This window comes from Stylophora pistillata, chromosome 1 (assembly GCF_964205215.1).
Source record: "Stylophora pistillata chromosome 1, jaStyPist1.2, whole genome shotgun sequence".
NCBI lineage: Eukaryota > Metazoa > Cnidaria > Anthozoa > Scleractinia > Pocilloporidae > Stylophora > Stylophora pistillata.
The window spans coordinates 6,621,849-6,639,055 of NC_142519.1; the positions used below are offsets into that span (position 1 = coordinate 6,621,849).

The 17,207-nt window shown below is 35.8% G+C and overlaps 1 protein-coding gene and 1 long non-coding RNA gene across 17 annotated transcripts in view; one reads left to right on the plus strand and one right to left on the minus strand.

Moving 5' to 3' along the window:
* The window catches only part of LOC111335933 (transcription factor 12), a 31,378-nt gene that overhangs the window by 11,035 nt on the left and 3,136 nt on the right, over positions 1 to 17,207 (minus strand). For 4 of the 11 annotated variants that reach the window (XM_088732842.1, XM_022941938.2, XM_022941934.2 and 1 more), the window contains exons 1-8: positions 13,418 to 15,918; positions 13,189 to 13,282; positions 12,945 to 13,003; positions 12,425 to 12,548; positions 10,329 to 10,360; positions 7,181 to 7,238; positions 3,695 to 3,741; positions 1,991 to 2,096 (exon numbers count right to left, since the gene is read on the minus strand). In XM_088732842.1, the coding sequence (XP_088588968.1) occupies positions 1,991 to 2,096; positions 3,695 to 3,741; positions 7,181 to 7,238; positions 10,329 to 10,360; positions 12,425 to 12,548; positions 12,945 to 13,003; positions 13,189 to 13,282; positions 13,418 to 13,471 (574 nt within the window). In that variant the 5' untranslated portion in view covers positions 13,472 to 15,918. Of the gene's footprint in view, positions 1 to 1,990; positions 2,097 to 2,631; positions 2,773 to 3,694; positions 3,742 to 7,180; positions 7,239 to 10,328; positions 10,361 to 12,424; positions 12,549 to 12,944; positions 13,004 to 13,188; positions 13,283 to 13,417; positions 15,919 to 16,070; positions 16,212 to 17,207 lie in introns of those variants that run through there. The other 7 variants (XM_088732845.1, XM_088732836.1, XM_022941937.2 and 4 more) reach the window with 4 other exon arrangements.
* Positions 1,469 to 16,520, plus strand: LOC111335934 (uncharacterized). Of its 6 annotated transcripts, none has more exons than XR_015991646.1 (4): positions 1,469 to 1,765; positions 2,330 to 3,562; positions 3,746 to 3,798; positions 16,094 to 16,520. It is a non-coding gene; the product is annotated as an uncharacterized LOC111335934 (long non-coding RNA). The 6 variants fall into 6 exon arrangements; XR_015991648.1 differs by having other exon boundaries at positions 1,487 to 1,765; positions 3,465 to 3,562; XR_002695394.2 differs by lacking the exon at positions 1,469 to 1,765 and having other exon boundaries at positions 2,687 to 2,809; positions 3,465 to 3,562.

The window sequence follows — 17,207 nt, forward strand, 5'->3', positions numbered from 1 at the left end:
TCAACACAAACAAGTGGCTACCTTCTACAACAATTGTACTACAAGCAACTGCTTGTATGCAAGTCTATAAGATAACTGGATCAGATATATGTAATAGTAGACACCTACGAGTTTGGTTCTTTGTTGAAACAAAATTTCCACTTCAAAATTCATTTACATGCTCATAGCATAAAACACAAACATGTACATGTTAAGCTTCTGCAATACTGAAAAAAGACCATTATAACTTATGAAGAAATGATATGAGGAATTTTATGTCAAATTTTGAGTTATTATTTCCTTTCACACTTCTTAGATTTTCTTCCTAGGAATTTACTTCTCCTTCAACTTCATCAAAAAACGTAGTAAATAATTTACCGAGTAAACCTAAGGGTTGTATCAAGTCTAGCAAAGTGGGTCCTTGCCTCTTCAAAGAATACAAAACAAAATAATATTCACTTATCATGCTACATCAGCATGAAATGCAGATACTCACACTCTTGGATTGTTTGATTTCATGTATGAAAAATCCCTATCAGTAAATTGAACAAGAATCTATCCCCAAAGGTAGTCACTTTTGGGGTCTAATTTAAATGTTGTAACAAAAATTTTGAGGCACAAAACACTTATAAAGATCTAAAAAATACAGCATCATAAAAAGAAACCTTCCATTTTTTCTGGAAAATAATTATGCTAAAAAATAATGTATCACAATTCACTATGACATGTTTTGGTCGATGCGTAACAACATATAAGTACTGAAAGGAATTCTTAGAATCAGCAAAAATCTTGGTTATATATCAGATATAAGAAGTAGGGTCAAAGATACTATGTTGAAGCTTTAATTCCATTGCAATATATCATCATGAAAAAGGGAAATCTCATTGTAAAAAAGCAGTCATGTACAATAATTGGTCATCACAACCTAACAAAATTTTTGGCATCACAAAACTTAAAGGTAGCAAAACTTTGAATAACAGATGACAATATATGACCCAGCTATGAGATGATAGCTTATCCAAATTGTGTGGCAAAATTGGAGCCTGTAATGTGGATGCTCCTTTGTCAAAAAAAACAAAAAATGGCCAAATCAAGTGTGGGGATGCTATTCATTAAGACTCATTTTGTTTGATAAAAGAAACACTGAAATCAGTGCACAGTTAAGTAAAAAGAAGCCTTTAGAAGACAGAACCTTGGAATACCGGAATACCAGAATACTAGCAGAACAAGAGATATGAACCTAAATTTACAATTAATTTGAAAAAAAATCAAATCAAAATCAGTGCACTACAAGTCATGAACTACACAACCCATAAAAACAATTGATTTATCAGAAGTTTGGTTATAATGACAGAATAATGTTACTTCAGCTGGAAACCACAAATGAAGTGTTCATAAACACAAATGAGGATAACAGCCTTTACCACATGACTGTAACTGAAATAGCCCGCAATGAAAAACTAATCAAGTGTGGTGCTAAGTCACTGCAGGTCTTCAACAGACTTGTAGTTGTTAACAGTCAGTTAAGTGCCTTCACGCTTTACCACATGTTACTCTGAGTTGCTCTTGAGCAAGCGTCTTCTCAGTTCATTCCAACGACAAGCATTAGGGTTTTTAGTACTACTAATTCAACAGGAAACATGGCATTGCTTATTTATCTATGGCTAGTTGAGAACAGAAGCCTGTGTCTTTGACAGCTGACACATTGAGAGAAAAAAGTCTGAGGGGATCCTGCAATTTAGCGCACAAAAATATCAGGAACAAAGAACATTCAGAGGACTTTAAGGTAGGAACAAGAGAACTTTATCATAATAAATTCCACTGGTAATTGGACTAATTGACTATGAATAGAACTGAAAAGGGGAAACAAAAAGTTGAGGTATCAAGGAAAGAGAAAATAACAAATACACAGTAGACTGTAACAGGAGACTCTTCTAAAATGGTGGTCAAAGAGCAAAAAAAGAAAGCGCAACATGGGGACTGCAACATGAGATACGCTAATCCTTCTTACCCATGTAGTAAGCATCAGCGTAGATTCCCCCTTTTGGAGAGTAATGAGATTGAGTCAAGGCATCCCCAGGATGAGGCATCATGTCATCAGCACCTGGTGAATAGACCTGTAAAAGAACGGACAATGTTTCATTTCAGCATTCCAAAGAATGAAAAGGATGCAATATTAGATGCCAAAGCACACTAAAAGATAAACTGAGATCAAGAGGCAAATTGCGACAGCAGTCACTTATAAGAGAGCTAGCTTGTCATTTCACAACCAGTCATCCTCATGTGTATTTATCCTAACATTTTGAAAAATAATTGAAGAGGAAAAGCACATGTAAATTGTCTTTCACAGGGGGTCACAGTGAAGTAACAGTTGTTTCAAGTTACTCAGCATATGGGATCAAGAAACCGCTTTTAAAAGCTCTTGGAAGTTCTGAAATTTTCACAAGGCTTATCTACATCCTGTTATGACTGATTTAGGCTCCCAATCTTAGCTGAGAGAAATGACGCAGGCAATATTTAAGACCTTCTGTTTCATCTCTGAGGACACATCTTGAAGTGAAAGTGATGTGACATCAGTGTAAATAAAACCATTATTCAAACAACACTGCTCCATAGAAATGCCTCAAATGTACTCAAAGATATAAATTATACCTTTCCCCTGGCATGGTAGGGGAGTAGAGGCCTTTGATGAGGATATGGATGTCTCCACATGGAAAAATCTTTTAGAAAATCACTGCACTGAACAACAGGCCAAGTATTGTCTGGCTTATTTTATCTGCTCCCTAACAGCGCCTCATGCAGGCAACATTAGGACAATAATCTAATTACTGTAAGTTGATCCTTCTATCTAAACAAAGACCTTGCTTATGTTTTTACCAATCACAGGCACTCAAGTTCTGATTGTACTATCATGTGACATTAGATGACAGTGATGGCTGCCAGAGCCATGCCTATTTACCTGTAACTTTATCCCAAATGAGAAACCACAACCTCTATAGTCAGGGAAAGAATTTGGCAGTTTTTTCCTTCTTACTTAAACAGATGTTCTGTGCTTTAAGCTTCACAGCTGGTATTTATCTTTGAAAAACTGGGTAATCTATCATAATGTAGCACTCAAAGACTCTGCAGTGATCAGAAATTTGTTATATGGAGGACAAAGAATAATTCTGAACTGCATGTTTTTAATCCATCAGCACTGCATGGAATGACAATAACTACAGTGTTCACTCCTCATAATAACAGTCTGGAAAAAACATTTTTGTAAATGCTTGATTGTCATTAAAACCTCTTTATAAAATCATTGTAAGCAGTCCTTTTTACAGACACTGCATTTAAAAGCCACAGCTTAGTCATCTGTCTTTTCATTGTTTTTGTAAAAGGGCTACATGCTGTGACTTTAGCCTCTTAGCCTCTCCTCCCTTGAAAATAATTTTTGTTCTCTTATCATGTAACAAACACTCCTTTGGTCTGTTATTCATTGGCAGAAATATTTGACTTATCAGAAGCAGTCAGCTAGTGATTGTGTTGGATCAAAGTCAAACTATACAGCATTCAGTTACTAAACAGAACGCAGCTGGTTAGGGTAAGTACATTTTACCATTTAAAACATGAGTCTTCAGCTTTATAGAGGGGTCAAAACAGTGACTGTGCGCCAGATAAACTCAAAACTCCATACTTTCCTCCCCTGACTAAATTCACATCTCAGCACACTTACAGAGAGGGAGCTATTGTTTTTGCTTGACTTGTACTTTCTTCCTCTCCCTAGAAAGAAGAAATTGACAGGCAGTGATTAGACTGGACAAAATACATCTCTGCAAGGTAAACAAACACATGCTACAGTAATTAAAATAGTATACAAATTAATGGTGCAAGGTCTCTAGCCACAACTTGTTACATACTGGTGCTGTTCAATAAGATTACAATTGGCTACAAAACTTATATGATACTGATACTTGTGAGATGTACAGATGGGAGGGGGGTACATTATACCTGTGACATGTATCAGGCTATCAAGTTTTATCCAATGATGCACATATCCATGTACAGTTGTAGTCCACAAAAATTCCACTGCTCAGAAAAAAAACTTAATATCTCAAACAGATCACCTGTGGTCGCCATAGCCATTATGATAGGTTTTACAATTCCCTTATGTTTTCGTGACTAACCCTTGACAAGTGTAGAACTTCCTTCACCATGCGGCTAAATCAACAGTTTTAAAAACTATTCATTATAATAGCTTCCAACCCCCTCACACATCCACCTTTGCCATCATTTGTTTGGGCTTTCAGCAAGTTACATGCAGTGAGGAAAGAGACTTGATTTTCTCTGGAACCTTTCATCAGCTTTTCATTGGATTTCATTTAACAATACACTGCCAATCCAACATGTTTCATGTCTGTGAAATGTAACAATTATGAAACTGTACATGCAGGGTGAAAAGAGGATTGATTTTCTTTGAAACCTTTCAACAGCTTTTCATTCAATTTCATTAAACAATATTTATACCAATCCAACATGTTTCATGTCTGTGAAATGTAACAATTATGATACTGTAGAAAACAGTAGAATTGGAAAAAAAGAGAGTGGATGATTTCATTCACAAAAAATCTTGAACTTACATGCAGATTGAAGAGAAAGCAAAATGTACCAAAGGAATTTATCAACTATACTAAAAAAATATACACAAGTTAAATAGGCATCACAAAAAGTTAAGTATTGGCTTCTTTCATCACAAAGAGGTTCAGACAAGATGAATGAGTTCAGTTCTTGGCTTGAGATTTCTCTCTCTCCTGACTTAATCTTCAAAAGATGTGATTCTACCCAAATGTCCCTGACCTTAGAGAAATTCACCCCCCCCCCCTCCAACTACATGTATTTCCTGACCTGACTGGCCACCAAGTTACCAAGAGATGCAAAAAATCAAGAAGTGAGACTTTGTCAGCTTACATTTAAGCAGCCAGATTCAAAATGGCTGCCTTGATCCATTGTCAAATTTTTGGCACATTCAAAGATAATTCTTGAAAGACTACGTTATTCTTTAGAATTTCAAAAAGCAATTAATAGCATAATTTGATTGATACTTATGGATGAAAAATATTGCATAACTTCTGGGCAGAACTTTTTCTTTGAGTTAACACCAACATAATTGTTAAAGAGTATACAGCTTTAAAAAAATGTTTCATTGAAAATACTTTATTGTTTAATGTGATGATATTGCAGTTCCAATGATGACATCAGTTGGTTATGCACTGGTTAACCTGAACATGCTTTCCAGTTCACCAGGTTTTGCCTGTTAAATAGATTTTTTACGAAAAGAAGAATGAAGCTACCTAGTGTTAAAGGTGCACAAGTGTTTCTTTCTCTGTTTCCCACCTTAACAGTAAAGAGGGATACCACCACACATGTTTTCTAAATGAATTCTCTAATGACTATAAACAAGGACAGATTTGAGAAGTACTTATTGAGAGTTAAGACCCCTGTGAGGGTTCGTTAATTGCCCATAACAAGACAAATTCTTTTCATTGTTTACAGTATTACTTATTGGCTAAAATGCTTCTCTTGAACTTTGATCCCAAAGCATTTCATAACAATTCTTCTGCAGATTAGAATGGTTGGTTTCTCTAGGTTCCATTTGTTTTGAGATGACAATAATATAGCAGAGTCATAAAGTTACATACAGCTCAAACTTTCTGTTAGATTACAAATTGTATAATTTTTTTTGCTCCAAACAAACAGGACCAGAAATTTGACTCTGAAATAGTTGAACTAAACATATACTTAGAATATTCTTTGTATGTGATGCAATATTGTTTAGTACAAGAGAATAATCACTCTACCATAGTTAAGAGCAAAAGGTATTTCTTTAAACCCCAGGGTATCACTTTTAATCAGCCACATGCTGACATTGTAAAGCATGGAAAATGTAAACAGAGGAAAATGTCTTTTCAGGTTTAGCAGTTGAGGTAATTCTACTTTAATAACTCAAATGAAATCCTAATGTTTTGCATTCTCTCCTTGCGACAAATGACAGTGCAGTTTAAATATGCAAGTTTTAACACCAAAGATTTTTCAAGGCTGTTTTAACATAAAATTAGACATTTTTCACACAGTAAATTCACAATGAAATGTTTTACTAACATCATAAGATAAAAAAAAAATAATGATCACACCAAAAGTAAAGTCACAACTATTTCTGAGACAAACCACAGTTATTGTTAGAATTAATGTTCTAAAAAGCAGTTAACAGCTTTATACTTTGGTCTGTGAAATACATGATACTTCTCGGGTTGGATTCAGTGGTGAATAGGTATACCTTTAGATGAGAGTTATTGTTGTGTAAGAGTTGTGGCAATTTTTTAAAAAATATTCTTGTGTTTTGGAAAAATATTTTTGACAAGCAATAGCAGATATTTTTCGTGATTACATGTATATTGCCTTGTAAAGTAGCTCCTTAACAATCAGCGTACCCAAGTTATGTCAATGGAATTTTTAAAGGGACTGTCATCCAAAATTAATGGAGAGAATGAAGAGATCAAAGAAAACTAAATAATAATAATAATAATATTATTAATACTACTACTACTACTACTACTACTACTACTACTACTAATAATAATAATAATAATAATAACGATGAAGAAGAGCAGTCTTGGGACACTGGTATGAAATGTTCCAGGAAGCTGTATTAGGAAAAAGTAAACAAGAAGGGCAAACCTTCAACCAAAAATGTAAATATGTACTTGGTTGGTTACAATTCATTGAGACCAACTGGAAATTGTTTTGCAGTGTACACAGGGAATTTCCTATCCTAGCAGACAAAAGTAATCCCATTTCCACATAAGAAACATTATAAGGCAAAGACATACAATCCTAAGCCCGAGGCATTGTTAAAATGGTCAAAATACAAAAGCAAATGAAAAAGTACTCCGAGTGTATAATTATTATAGAAGATGCATTAAATTGTCTGTGCTTTTTGAATAACCCACCAAAGACGTATTTGAACCTCTAGTTAATCACAAGTTTGTAATTCATATCTTGAAAATTTCAACTTAGATTTTTGAATAACCAAATATTTGCTACGTTGTCAAATTCATGTCCACTCCCAGGAGGGGTTAAGTATCCATGTGAGCCCTTATGTATACACAAACATGATCACAGTATTTTTATCAGTCATTATCCATATGTACACTGGTGAACTTACAATCTGGACTTGATAGGGAAACATCATGAGAAGTCTGCAGTGGTGGAGGGAGGCCAGCCTGTGAGAAACAGCAACCACATTACTTTAAATGTTTTGTTTGTCTGTTTGTTGTTTTTGTTGTTGTTATTTGGTTCAGTAGAAGTTCTTGTTGTTGAGAATGTACATATATTGCAAAAAAATTCAGCAATATCAATTTATCACTAAGGAATATGAAGATGATACTGATAATTATAATTACAAAAACAATATTAAATGATGATTGAAAATAATGATAATGATGAGAAAAAAAAGTTAAAAAAAACTGGTACTATTTCCTAACCACTCTTGCAAAAGATTGCATCCCAACTCAACTAGATACACAAGTTTGTATCATTTGCGACAGGTTTCTCAAGGTTTGGTCACAAGGTTTGGTCCTTTCCAACCAAAGAGAATTGATATTGAAAAACTAGAAATTCATAAATTAGCAATTACTGTTTTCATTTTCATTGCTGAGTATTAAAAAAAGACCCTTGAACATTGCAAAATATATCAACTCTCAGAGATTGTGCATTGAAGTTATGATTTCAAGCGAAGTTCCTTGATAAGAATGGACTTTGTAACTTTTGTGCAACACCATTAACTGATCAATCAGCAATTAATTTTCCATTTTCATTTCTGAATAATAAAAAACCCATCCAGCATTGCAAAAGTTATCAACTCTCAAAGATTGTGCATCAAAATTGTGTTTTCCAGGGAAGTTCCTTTGCACAACAGTTATTAACTGATACCACTATTGAGTCTACGATGGTGTTTAACTTAGCGCGTCAACTGTCATTTTTGATTTCAAATGAGTCACCAGAATGCAAACATGGAAAGTGAACATTTAGTGTAACATTTGAGTATTAATACAAATGATCCTGGTCTTCAGTTGAAAACCTGTTTGGTAGTTGCCTTTTTTCTTGGAGTAAAAATGGACAACACTTCACCAATCAATAATTCTAACATTCCCAATTGTCAAATAGAAATATTAAGTACCTAAATCCACCAAACCCTTAGCATGTGTTTATAATGTGTACGCCCACCAATTTTAAAGCACTACAAGTCATTTTGGATGACCAAAGCCAACCTCTCGTGACTTGTTTTGCAATTTTCTCCACCTTCTATTATTTTTCCATTAAACATCTCAGGTTTCTTGTTGCATGAATATTTCAAAGAAAATAAGCTGCAATTGGAAACTTGTTTTAAAAGAACCAGCAAGGCAAGCGAGTACTTCTTAAATGGGGACACAGAGAGAAAACTAAATTTGTCAGCTGGGCTGGTTAAGAAGAACTTGGGTTATTTTTTCATATACATGCTTTACAGTATGCAATAAAACAAGTATGATACATTTATCCTTAAATGAGGAACCTTTTCCTTGGAATCCATGACCACGTTACTTATATGCTGAGTTTCTTTGCCAGGCCTTTGAAAACAATGTGCAATACATCTACTACAACTCAATGGTGTATGGCTCCTTATACTATTGATGACACCATATTAACTCTCAAAAGTTTGCAGCTTACCAGGTGATCCCTTTGTAGCACAATTTGACAGTGTTTACAGGAAGCTGTGCTTTAGGAAACCAAATTTTTACCTCCTGTTTTTCTCACGAAACACTTCTACTTGTATTTGCACTAAACAAAGTAATTGGCAAGACTTTGGGTTCACTTGAGTTACCAGAGGTATTACAAAGATTTTCACAAATAAAAAATCATAATTTTTTTTATCTCTTTCATATGGGAGTGCATGAGACTATTCTGTGGGCAGAATCATGTGTTATGATAATTTCTCACAGCCGTTATTCAGTTTACATGTTTTACAACATGAATTTTGAATGATGATTAACTAGGTTGCCATTAAAACAAATTTGTTTTGTTGTTACTATTTAAAATGGGGAAAATAAAAGAAAAAGAAAGGAAGAAAGAAAATGAAATGAATTCTGGTGAAATTATTCCAAACTGGATTTTTTTTCATGCCCTTTCTGTAGCTCAATGTTCTAATAACTCATCAGTCAAAATAACAACATATGCATATTGGAGCACAACTGTACAATTAAAAGAGAAAAATACAGAAATACTTACTAAAAAAATTAATTAACGTTTACAATGGTGCTGATCTTTATACTCAGCTTGTATCAGTGTCTTGGTTCTGCAGAACTTTTTCAAAACCTCCTAATTTAATTCCTACTTGCTGAATTTACTATTTCAAATTATGTGAAGGGGCATTTCTTGAAAAACATCATAAATTTAACCAGTAGAGAGCTGGAAAGCTGTTGCATACTCTGTGGTGTTTAGCAGCTGTGCTATAAACTATCTGGCTTCCTCATTCTTAATTTGATAAACTGATTAACAAGGCTCTTAAGCTTTTGGGATTCCAAATCTTTTTTTTTTAATTTCTTGTCTAACAGTTGTACTGAATACGTATGCAGTTACATGTACATGACTGGAGTGTTACTTCTTGATCGACACGTACCCATTCAGCTCCTGATGAAGAGCAAATCTGAGCAAAATACTGCCATCTCTAACGAATGAAAGACTTGTCTTTATCTCGAATACATTTCAACCTTTGCTTTACTTTGGTATGTACCCAAAGAGATTTGTTTAAAATGGTAGTAAAACACTAAGTTTAGGCAAGGGGAATAGATGCTTGTGCCCTTAGAGCTCTCATTTGTTAACTGCCAGCTTATTGTTTTACATATGATGCACGATCCTCGCAGTAGATAGCACTATTTAAGCAATAGCGAAAATCAGACCTGAAAAAAAATCAGGCCTGTATGGGATTCGAACCACTGACCTCTGCGATACTAGTGCAGCGCTCTACCAATTGAGCTAACAAGCCAACTGGGAGCAGGCCGTTAAGTTGATTCGTAATAAACCCGTGAAAGTGATAAATGAGATACAATGAAATATATGAAGTTCATATATTGAAGTTCATAGATTTTTTTCAGGTCTGATTTTCGTTATTGCTTCAATAGCGCTATCTACTCCGAGGATCGTGCATCATATGTATCTAATACCGCAGTACAAAATATATGAACTTCATATATTTCTTTGTATCTCACTTATTGTTTTATTATGTCCAGCTGCTAAAAAAAAATCTGTTGAGAACACTGTTGGTTACAAAAACTCACCTGGCTTCCTGTTAGTCCAGATTCTCTATAACCTGAAAAAAAAAGTCACTTCTTGTCAGCTGTATATCTCTTCTGGCATACCATCAAGTACATAATGCTAGTCCTTAATATATCAGACTGACTAGTGCTAGAATGAAATAATGTCAAGCTCATGCTGAAATGTTGATAGTTTGACACCTTCCTATGTTAGACTAACTTGTGCTAGCTATTAAAAGTACATAGAGAGATATTCTTAAATGTCAAACATGCTGGCAACTGATGTCTAACTCTAAGTATGCATCTACAGTTACTGCAAACATTTAAAATACCTAAATTGACAGAACCTCGGCAATACTCTACACTGAGACATATTGTGCAATTTTTCAACCAACTCAGGTTCAAGGAGGAGAGAATCTCTTCAAAAAAGAACAATATCCAAGTAACTGATAGCCAATATATGCCAAATGATCCAACTCTAAGGCTACCCTCCAAAAACCTGAAATGTTCTGACAAAAGTTGTGGCCACAAAGATTTTACTCCATGCACTGAAAAGCCAAACCTTGCCTCAGCTGTTACATGTATCTCACATGGGCAACTAGACTCTCTACAAAAAGTTATCTCTGTATTTACAAAATCTCTATTCAATGAAATTCCTTATAGATTTGAGACGAACATGATAATTTGGGATAGAAACATTCACTTGCCATAAATTTGACTCCATGCAAATTGATAGATTATGAAGTTTTCAGAGCTGGCAAGCCTGTGTTTAACTAATGTCACCTAACATAGAGGAGGTTGAATGCAAACCACACACACAGTGACTTGTTGGTCAACCTATCCAAGATCTTGATGCAGGTTTCATCTTAAAGCCCAAAGTTTAAATAGCTGATTTGTTTTGCAGATTAACTCCAGCTAAAGGAAGATCGATTCAGTCAAAGCTTTAAAGCAACCGACCAAATGAGAATCATTTCTTTTAAATCTGTATTATACCACTCAAACGTTTTCATCTGGTAAAACAACATCTGCTTCTAAAAACGATAAAAAATTACGTGTGAAAATTTTTATTATGACGAAGTAAAATTTGCGTGGTCAGTGAACCGAACCATATATAAAATTAACAAGACATAGAGTGCATTTAATCAGTGAATGAACTCAACTATGTTATAAACATACACATGTGTGCGAGTCACGCGTTTTGAAAGTGCTTTGGAAAGAAGGGAATCCTCAAATTGGTCTTAATGTAACTGTAGGTATTATCATTAGGTCAGTCTTTATGTTGCTCATGAAACAAGATGTGTTTTTTGATCGTCACCCCTTAGAGGGTGGGGCTTATGTGAAAGTAAGCATGTTCGCGCACATTATCATATTCTCTATTTGAGGTGAACAAAGGATGAATGGAAACAATTTTTTTCGCGAAATATAAAATGAATATTTGCCCTAATCGCTCATTTTATTAACCCCGACACAAAAGTCTGACTTAACCAAAAAACGACTCGCAAAAGCAAAAACGTCTTTAAGCAAAACAAATTACTCCACCGGTTCTATACTTGAAGTGAACGAAAATAAAATATGGTCATTTTATTTACTAAGCATGGCGCGTTAAAATATTAAAATTATCGCAAATACAAGGGGGAAATCTAAATATCTAAAAAAAACTGTTTTGCGCTAATTTCGCCACCGTCTAACCGATTTGAGTCGTTAAAACCGATCATGCGAAAAATAAATCTTCGCCACAAGAAAATGCGATCTCGTCATGCATCGAAAAATATTATATACATCATGAAAAAAGAAAAAAACAACAAACCGATCATTTTCCGAAAAATATCCATGCAAATTTGCGTTTGGTTTTTCATTGTCTTGTGTTTCAATTCGATCGAAGGATTTTACGCATAATTCGAGAATATGGCAAAGCAACACGCGTCAATGTTTGGATCATAAGAACCTTGATCGTGCGAACAATCTCAAGCAGGCAACGCAGTTCGGCTATGATGCTCAGCGACAAAACAACAACAAAGCCGAGACAAGTAGAGCCTTATCTGAACCATTCAAGTGCCAAAGAATAATTTCACAGTTAAGTCCTCGCCGAAATTTCTACCTTGCGTTAACAATACTCTTACCTAAAGTTCCTAGAGAGTTTGAACCGAGATACGAATTAGTAAAACCAGCTCCCTTACGGGATATAAAGTCGCCTTCAACATCATCGATCGTGCTGTATACGCCGTGGTTATCCGTATGATATCCCTGGAAAGTACAAAATAAAAAATAAAACCGAATAAAAATCGACGAAATTAAAAAGGTCATATGAAGTAATATTTATTCAGTCGTTCAGGTTTTGCTCGATGAAGTGTTAAAAATGCCGAACTGCAAGGAAAACAACATTTCAACGGGCATGGCTTCGCTAACATACAAGGCTATAAGAGCCACTTGTTAGTAAAATATTTTGCATCTTTATAAAGTAACAAATTATCGCTCGAAAATATAGAGTTTCCGTTCGGGCACGTGCTGCATTAGTGCTTCTAATTTTGCACAAATGTTCCTGTTGACATATAGCGAATTTTACCGAACTTTTGTTTTGGAGATTTGTTTTACTTTTGAAGCGCATAAAGCATCGTAGGTTTAACTGTATCCACAGCTTACCCGAGCTTCGTAGGCCGACACAGAACTGCCTTGCCACGTGGGTGTCTCGTCTAAAGAACCTTCAAAAGAAAAAATAAAAGTAAGCCATCAGTGAAAATATTTTTATGACTTGGAAGCAGAGAAGCATGTGGGTTGGAATCAAGAACCGGTGTGATGTACTCTAGTGCGCGTAGCAGGTTCTGTGAGCTCCATACAGAAAGTTTAATTCATGGCGAATGGCATACAAACAAAACGCAAACGGCACCTGTTCTAGATGCGTGCATGGAACTCGATAACCCAGCTTCCGTCAGAGAGCCACTAGATTTACTGCCGACCATGGATCCCGGCGGCGAGAACATCTGAGCAAAAAAAAATTGCCAAAACACAAAGCAAATACGATCGTTAATAAACTGCAGCCAACAGCGCTCGCTAATCGCAACATCAAGTGAAGTTGCGAATGCAAGTGTGGCAGAAATTTTCCAAGTTGTACTAACCGCGCTGAAGTCAAGTAGATCGCTCAGTTCCTTATCTCCCGCGTGCGGATTCATTCGTCAAAATCTCCCAGTATCTAGCGTGCCGTCCGTTGAAAAAATCGCAGCGACTTTTTATGAATGCACGCAGGCTTGAGCGAGTCGACTTTGAATAATAAGCTGAACCACACAAAAAATCCTCAAAACTTCAAGCTTGCTCCGTAACAAAAGCAACGCGTATAACTTTCCCTCGATCGTTATACCGAGCTGACAAACCGCACACAGCCAAATAATTCGCGATTTTTTAACGGTTTTCCATGCGCCTTCAGCGCGGGGGGAATTTCCGCGAACACAATTCAACAACTAGCTTTACAAATTTCCTCTAATTCGCGTGGCTTCGTTTTCTCCATATTCCCGAGTTTAACCGGCCCAACTCTCCGAGGAGGGGACTAAAAATAATAATTGACAGGTCATTGTTGCTTTCATCATGGCAATTATTAGTCTTGACAGATCCAATTATATTTTAACCAATCGTACGAGTTTTTAGAAAATCAACTATTACCATGTGACCACTACACGTGATTACGAAATCCAAACAAAATTTTCTGCGCTTGTGATTGGCTGACCTATGACGTTATTGAGTCAAACTTTTTCCCTGTTTGGGATGTACAAAAAATAATAGTGCAAAAATGATTTAATCTGAACAGTAGAAATTCTATTCTTGAATTTTTAAAATTTCAATCCTAAAAGTAATTTTTATCGTGATTAATTAATTTAAGTTGCAACGGTGTTATTAAGATCATTCGGAGGTCCTACGTTATATATTTTTGTTCAAGAACAGGATATATTAAATTTGTTATTTCCGGTTCTCGTTGGCCAGATAAAATTTATAGCGATACGTCTTTGTCAAACGCTCTAAACAACGATGCACGAGTTGAATTACTCCCTCCGCTTTCCTTCGATTACTTTAAACAATTGTGACTCAAAGTTTCCTGACGATTTTCATGGTAGTGTCACCTGTAATCCCATTGTTTAGATCCGCTTACACTCACCCGAGTGGGATTAAGGTGCGATCTTTTAATCTTTCTAAAGGTAAAGAAATGCTCCTTTGGAAACTTCGTTTTTGAGTCATTCACGCAAGTGTCGTTTGAAAGTTCTGGAAAATTTGCATATCGACGGTAAACTTCTTTCCGAAATTTGCATAATGTTGACAAGCTACAAAAAGGAAACGTGAATTAAATGTGATTCATACGATTGACATATTAAAAAACCCTGCTTTCTACTCGGACCATTTTGAGCTGAGAAATTTTTGTTTCAATGGGAGTTTTTTGTGCTTTTTTGTAGATTAATTTTGTCCCTACGTCACTTTCGCAACAATTACGTGACATCACAGCGATGGTTTGCTTTCGCATCATGCCTTTGTGAACATAAGTAGCTTTTGACCCAACCACTTACTGAATATCCACCGAGCCAACCAAACGTTCAAATTTCGTGTTTTTGTTTCAATCAAAGGGAAATCACAAGAAGTGGTACTTCGAATCATGAACTTGTAGTGCTCATCGCATCGCGCACTGGATTTCATAACATGAGCACAACTTGCCATTTCAGTTGTTTACGATTCACTGGACAGTAACCACTACTCTAAGTTTTATTTCAATATGAAGCTCGTAGGTCATTCACGAGCCGATATTTATAGTTTTTTTTAAGCTTTCGTATTTGGTATGCATATATTTATTTTCCTAATGTCCTAGAATGCCCCTTCGAACAGTTATTTTAGGAAGTTACGAGAGAATCCTGCAATTACAAAGACCACGTTTAATATTAATTTTTTAAATAGCACACCATGGTAGATGTAGCGTTGGTAGAAAAATTTCTAGAACTTAAATAATTCCTTTTATAGAAGTTTTTAGTGCTGAGTGAGCTAGCTTTGATCGAATTAAAATTATCGGCGTTTACCTTCTAAATTTGATGTTAGTTTTATGTTGATTTGAACAAAGAGGATGTAAATCCGCTGATCTATGCAATTTTTTGGCCTAATTCTGCTTAACGCCGCTATGATTCGCCCATTGAAATCCGTACAAGAATAACTTTTCAGGTTTTTGCGGTTTATAGCGGATAGGTAATGTTGTCTCTACTATTTAGAAAGTAACGAAGGAGATTGAGGCGATCCGCATGTCATGGACACCTTAAGTGGTTTTGAAGGAAAGGGAAGAAAAGTAAAACATACCCGCTTTACCCGTCCACGATTCACTGTGTAACGTTCGTTTAAGGTCCAAGGACCGAACTTTGCCAAACTCAGGACGAAATTTCCAACAGATCTCCAGTTCATGGTATTTTCAAAATATAAATTAACCGTTAAATTTTCTTCTTAGTTCGCAATCCGTGGGCTTTTACAAGATACAAATTTGCAGCTCGATATACGATAAAATTCTACTGATGTTGAAGTACTTTTGCAATGAAGTCGCGTAGCGTACATATGTTTGTAGAAAAATTAACCTTAATTTTTTATTTGCCTAATAGATGAGGGAGCCCACGAAGAATTGTGCTCATGTCAAAAAGAGAGTAAACTAACGAGCAGTATTCTCTTGACAAATGTTCTGGCGTGGTAGGATGATGCCCAGACCACAGCTTTTCGTGCTTCATTAAGAAAAAAATATGAAGAGGAAGTATCACTTACTCTCTTTTTTTTTCTCAACGCAGATGTCGAGCAGAGATTTCGCCCTAAGGACTCAAAGAACAGCCAGATAATTCCGTGGCAAAATACTTGGAGAAGTCCTTTCTCCTTGTTGTGAGCTTTCTAGAACTACGCAAAAATTCCTTTAACAACAACTGCAAGTAAAGAAACATTGGAAGTTGTCTTGAAACAAACTTAAAGTCATGCACTGAGAGAGCTCTCCTTCGCCCTTCCCCTCCCTTAAAGCTACAAAATAGATTCTTATGGGGAAGAAAATGAGACGAATTGCCGGAATAAAGGGATAAAGCTCTATAGAAAATGTATGGTCACCTAATGTAAACGGGAGTTTTGACGGCAGCCAGTGTTTGCAAAAAACTTGCCTTAAGAGTTTATGTTGTGACTTTGAACTGGAGGGTACCAAACATCGTTTTCAAATAAATTTTTCAATGATAACCGCTCTGAATGTACACGATCAACTGTCGATTCATTCTTACCAGATCATTATAAAAATGGAAACTTTTCTCCTGACCCTTTTCACGATCGTTTTTGAGCCATTTTAACCCAGAGTAAGAAAAGGCCCGTCATACTTCAGAAGTTCTGCTTCCCGACATGCTCCGTGAAACCGATTGGAAATCAAAGGGGTGAAGTGAAACATACTTAATTTCATTCGCACCATCTTTCGTCCTCGCTGCTAAAAATTGTGTTTTAGCGAACTCCCAATCTCACCCAAAATAGATCTCATTCGTCCGCTGGTTTATTTCTCAGTCCATAAAAAATACCCTCGAAAGCTGTTTCAGCCCACGAAAACGGAGCAACAATTTGAGAGCATCAAGTGTAATTGAGGTTTTTCTAGATTTCGCAATAGTTCGTGCCTTTTGTTTTCACTGTCTGTATCAACAGAGGAACTCGCTTGGTCGTCTGATTTGTCTACAGTGGGATGTTGGATTGCATATTATCCTCTTCCAAATATTCTTTTCAGTTAAATTTGAGAACTCGGAAGACAACTATACTGTGCTGGTTGATTAAGAAAAGGCTGCTTCCTCGACTTTTCCTGAATTATTGGGGAATTTGAAAGACTAAGAGACTTGAGTTGAAAAGTGGCCGATAATTGAAAACAATTGGGCAGTGCAAGACCCGGAA